The 5,111-nt window shown below is 33.1% G+C and overlaps 1 protein-coding gene across 1 annotated transcript; it reads right to left on the reverse strand.

Moving 5' to 3' along the window:
• Positions 1-1,256: 1,256 nt before the first annotated feature.
• On the reverse strand, positions 1,257-1,883 carry CBG20094 (the record flags this gene model as incomplete). The annotated part of the gene is made up of 2 exons (XM_002633943.1): positions 1,257-1,683; positions 1,873-1,883. The coding sequence occupies 2 exons, from the start codon at positions 1,881-1,883 to the stop codon at positions 1,257-1,259; spliced, it is 438 nt and encodes a 145-aa protein (XP_002633989.1).
• Between the last annotated feature and the right edge of the window lie 3,228 nt (positions 1,884-5,111).

A 5,111-nucleotide genomic window follows, 5' to 3' on the forward strand; every position in this document is an offset into this window, starting at 1 on the left:
AATCATTGTCGTGTGTGATTTTCCGTGCTATAATTTTGATTATTTTTCTCTTCCTTTCGTCTTTTTTGTGGGATATCTGACACAAATGAGGCTTCTGGAAAAACAAAAACCAGATCGTATGATTAATTCCAGAAAAAATATTGGGAGAGAATTGGTTTTTCTTGGATTACTGTTTCGAGACTTGATTATCAACAACGTGGTTATTTTCAATTAATGATGGTCATTACCTAGATGGTAAAAATAAAATTGAAATTTCGTTGATTTCGAAAAACTAATCAAGAAACTACCAATTGGGAAAGAATTTGAGTTTTTTGGATTACTGTTTCGAGGCTTGATTATCCACAACGTAGTTGTTTTTGATTAATCGTGTATTTTTCGAAGTTGGGAGGTTTTAAGAGTGAGAGATTTACAGACTCTTGTCAGGGTCAACAACAAATTTTTAGTAGAAAAAGGGAAAAATGGGGGTAAGAATGAGGAAACGAGAGAATAATTACATTTTTGACAACGAGAAGAGAGATGTGTGTCAATGGAAAAAAGGGACAATGCTTAATTTTGGATAACCAAGGAATTTTGTGAAGAGAAGTGTTTTGAAAGTATTTTTCAACCGTTTCAGAAAGTCTAGAATGCTCGGAAAATAGCAGAATTGTGTAATAGCAAATTAATCCTTATAAAAAATTCTGGAGAAGGCGTATCAATTTATGTTTTATGGTTTTTCGATCAGGTTGGGCAGGCTTGATGTTTACTGTTATCCAAGGACACAGATTCCTAAAGGACACATATTCCTAAAAAAATTTTGATACTGTAATTTCATAATTCTTCAGAATGAAAATGTCTGAGCAAAATCGTTCTGAAATTGGTTTATTGTTTCAAAAGGTTCAATTTATGTTTATGTGTGAAACATCTACAAATTTCTCAATTTGAACGAATCGTCAATATGAAGAAAACAAAATTAAAGTTGTTAATTTTACAGTTTCAGAAAGTTCATTTTCTAAAGAAAAATAATAGCGTTGCTTCATAGGTAGAGGCTAAGGTTCCGTTTCAAATGTCTTTTGAGAGCTTTGGACGAGAAGTGGACTATTCGTTTATATTTCTCACGCAACAATCAAAGATCTTCAAGCCTCAAAATAATCAAAAGCGTCAAAATGTCATAAGAGTAGTTTTCAAAATAATTATCAAGTTCAAAAGGTCAAAAGAGTCATTTGTCAAAAGATTCAAATTGAAATTCGTTGACTTTAGTCAATTATGATTAAAATGCATCAAAAGGGTCGAAGATGATTTTTATGCGAATAGGTGAAAGTGTGACACAACGAAATGTGGTATAGTAGTGAGAAGCAGAGATATCCTGCTTTCGGATTCCGGATTCCGGATTCCATATTCCGGTTACTGGATTCCGTATTCCGTATTCCGCATTCCGTATTCTGGATACTGGATTCCCGATTCTGGATTCTGGCTTCTGGATTCTGGATTCTGGATTCTGGGTTCCGGATTCCGGATTCCGGATTCTGGATTCTGGGTTCCGTACTCCGTATTCCGTATTCCATATTCCGTATCCCGTGTTCTGGATTCTGGATTCCCGATTCTGGATTCTGGATTCCGGTTTCTGGATTCCGGATTCCGGATTCCGGATTCTGGACTTTCCGGAGAATAATAATAGCGTTGTAATCAGCCTGTTTGAGGGTACTACTGATTATTTTTCGTAACTTTGGAAGTTATCCGACACTTCCGACTTTTCTTAAAGCATTTAGCACTTTGGACGAAATAGGATTTCCACTATTTTTCATTTGCCACGTTCGACTATTTTGACGATTCACTTTTTTTTGATTTTGAAACGTTTGACTATTTTGATGATTATTTTCCGTGAGAAAGAATTACTTTTGAGCCATTTGATTAATCAAAAGTGTCAAATTTCACGTGATTTCATAAATGAAAAATTTGAAACGAAACCTTAGTAAAGACTACTCATGAAAAGGTAGATTATGTCCGTCTNGAGCNTAATGCCCCCCCCCCCCCCCCCATGTTTCTTTTGCTCTCGTTTTTGGGTCGAGAGAAACAAAGAAAGTGTTTCTTTTCGCTCGTTTTCATTCATATTTCTTCTAGAGAGGAGACAAGAAGGAAAAATGAGAAGAAGCAGAAAACGTGGAGAAAGAGAAGGAGGAGGAGTAATATGCATTGAAATGGGACACCGAAATGGGTTCGGATGGTTAGCAGAGTCTGTGATGAGTTTTACGGTTTAGGGATGACCTCGGAAAACTTGCTTTGACACTTTTGACGCTGTTGTTTTTCAAGATTTCTATTCTTGTTTGAAGTTTGAAAATTAGGGAGATCCGTATAAAGTTTAGAAATACTCCTGTTTCAGCACTCTCCGTTTTGTGTGCCTAAATTGAGAGTAATAATGGATCCTGGATATTCATCTTCCGAGAGATAAAAAACATTCTTTCTGCGAGAAATTATTATTCTTGATTACTTTATTGATTTCGTAAATCAGTTTAGAAATTTTCCTGTTTCCGCACTTTTAGTTTCATGTGCTAATGTTGAAAGCTGTATTGATTTGAAGCGACAAAATCCATAAAGAGCGTTTTGAAACGACCCAAAACTTCGAATTTTTTGTATAGCAATCCAATAATAATGATCAAGAAACTTCGAACTCTGAAAAATTACTGTTTCGTATTTAAGATTATTTTTTTCAAATTTCATAAAACAGACGAAAAACAGTAAAAACGAGAGAGTAAATAAGGAAAATGAACACATGTTTAGGTTACGGTTGTTTTCGTTGTGAGACCTTTGGCCCCAGTTTCTCTTCCACAGCTCCGAATTTTTTGTATCAGAATAATAGCGCTCAAAAAATTATAACAAATCTTTGTAATTTGGAAAATTACGAACTTTGAAAAGTTTCGTATTTAGGATTATTGTTGTTAGAATTCGGGAATTTCAGTAAAACGATTTGTTAAAGTAATCTGGAAATCTCTAGGGTGAGGTTATCTGCGAAAAAAAAGAAACTTTCCAAACACTCAAGAAATTCAAAAATCGCTTTTGATGAGAAACCTAAATATCGGAATTTTCTGTACGATTTTCCACAATTTTCGAGAACTTCTCTGTTTCACTCAGTAGTTGTCTGACATTCCTGATTAGTTTTTTCTCGGTTTCTCTTCTTTTCCCATCTTTTTCAATTTTCAAACACTTCACAAAGTAATTTTTAGACTATAAAATAAGATTCTAGTAGTGACACATCTGTGACTTTTCCCCCAAGAGATTATCTTTTGCAAAAACACAATGTTCATGAATCAAAACTTGGCTTCTTAAAAACCAAAAATTTGCTTTTTTCGTTACCGATTGTTAGTCTTTACGGATTGACAGTTTCACAACACTTTCATAAGATTGCTGTTGCAATGTGTTAATTTCAAACTTTCCAATTTATGTGGGTTTTGGTATTTTTTCGTCTAGTTTGAATAATTATTTATAGAATAGGATAGCATCACTTTGAACTTGTAAACCCAGACAAGGAAGAAACATGGATAATTTTTAAATAGATGTTTTTATGACTCAAAAAAAAGGAAAATCACGTCCTCTCGCTTTTTTCCGGGTTATCAATGAAAAATGTAGCCTATTCAACATTCTGATCTGAATAGAATACAAACTGGAAGCAATATGAATAAATGGAAAGAAAATATTTCCTCCGTTTCGCGATTCTTGTATAAATTTTATGATTTTTCTTTATTTTATGCCTCGGACATTTGAACTGTATTCACTTTTAAAAATCCCAAAAATTACTTTTTCTCTCCCTTCTTCGTGTTCTTGTTGCCTGGGTAATCATTGTCGTGTGTGATTTTCCGTGCTATAATTTTGATTATTTTTCTCTTCCTTTCGTCTTTTTTGTGGGATATCTGACACAAATGAGGCTTCTGGAAAAACAAAAACCAGATCGTATGATTAATTCCAGAAAAAATATTGGGAGAGAATTGGTTTTTCTTGGATTACTGTTTCGAGACTTGATTATCAACAACGTGGTTATTTTCAATTAATGATGGTCATTACCTAGATGGTAAAAATAAAATTGAAATTTCGTTGATTTCGAAAAACTAATCAAGAAACTACCAATTGGGAAAGAATTTGAGTTTTTTGGATTACTGTTTCGAGGCTTGATTATCCACAACGTAGTTGTTTTTGATTAATCGTGTATTTTTCGAATTGGGAAAAATGAAATTTGAGATTTTCAAAATCTTGTCAATTTCAAAAATTACAGGCGAAAATAGACGTTAATTTTTATTTTTGGTAGTTTCTAATTCAGATCTAGTGAGAATTCAAATTTTGTTTTTTGTAACGTCCGAATTCTCGTTGATTTTGAAAAATTGCTTGAGAAACTACAAAAATCTGCTTTAAATTTCTTGAAAAAACTGAAATTTTCGAAAAATGCGATTTTTTAAAATTTTCCGGTTTTTGAACATTCGTTTTTTGGTCCAATTAATCTCGATTCCTGTAACAGATATCAAAAAGTGGTCAACTGTTAAAACATTTTTGATATTAACATGAATATTTCATTAGACTACTTTTCGATATCTTACACTGGAAACAAGCAAAAATTTGCTCAAAACTGACGATTCGGAGGTCTTCAATAAGAGAGATTCGTAATTTTCCTGTTTCAATAAAAGCTTTTACTCGAATATAAAAGCAATTAGTACTCATAATTTGTTTTCCCAAACTTTGTTCTGATTCTTACAATAATAGTTGAAAAAAAACTTTTGCAAAACGCTTTTCTCAAAAATTTTTGATTGCATCCAAAAAAATGACTGCATTAACTTGAAATAGTCGTGAAGAATAAGATAACATTGTAATTTTCATAATTATTTTTTAAAGCTTCAAGCTCTCTCCAAGTGTTTATAATTTTTAAAGTTTCCGATTGTTTTATTTTTTTTTCCCAGCAAAAATCTCGAAGAACCTTCTCTCTTTCTCCTCATCCTTCTCTTTTTTCATTTCTATCCATCCGCTAATTGGCTCTATAGAGAATATTTTTGGAGATATGAGTGAACGAGAATGATATGCAAAAAGAAGGTTTGATGACAAATTGGCAGACATTTGATACTCTTTTTTCTTCCCCTNTCCCCCCCCCCCCCCAA

This window comes from Caenorhabditis briggsae (genome assembly GCF_000004555.2).
Source record: "Caenorhabditis briggsae complete genome, chrIV, whole genome shotgun sequence".
Lineage (NCBI taxonomy): Eukaryota > Metazoa > Nematoda > Chromadorea > Rhabditida > Rhabditidae > Caenorhabditis > Caenorhabditis briggsae.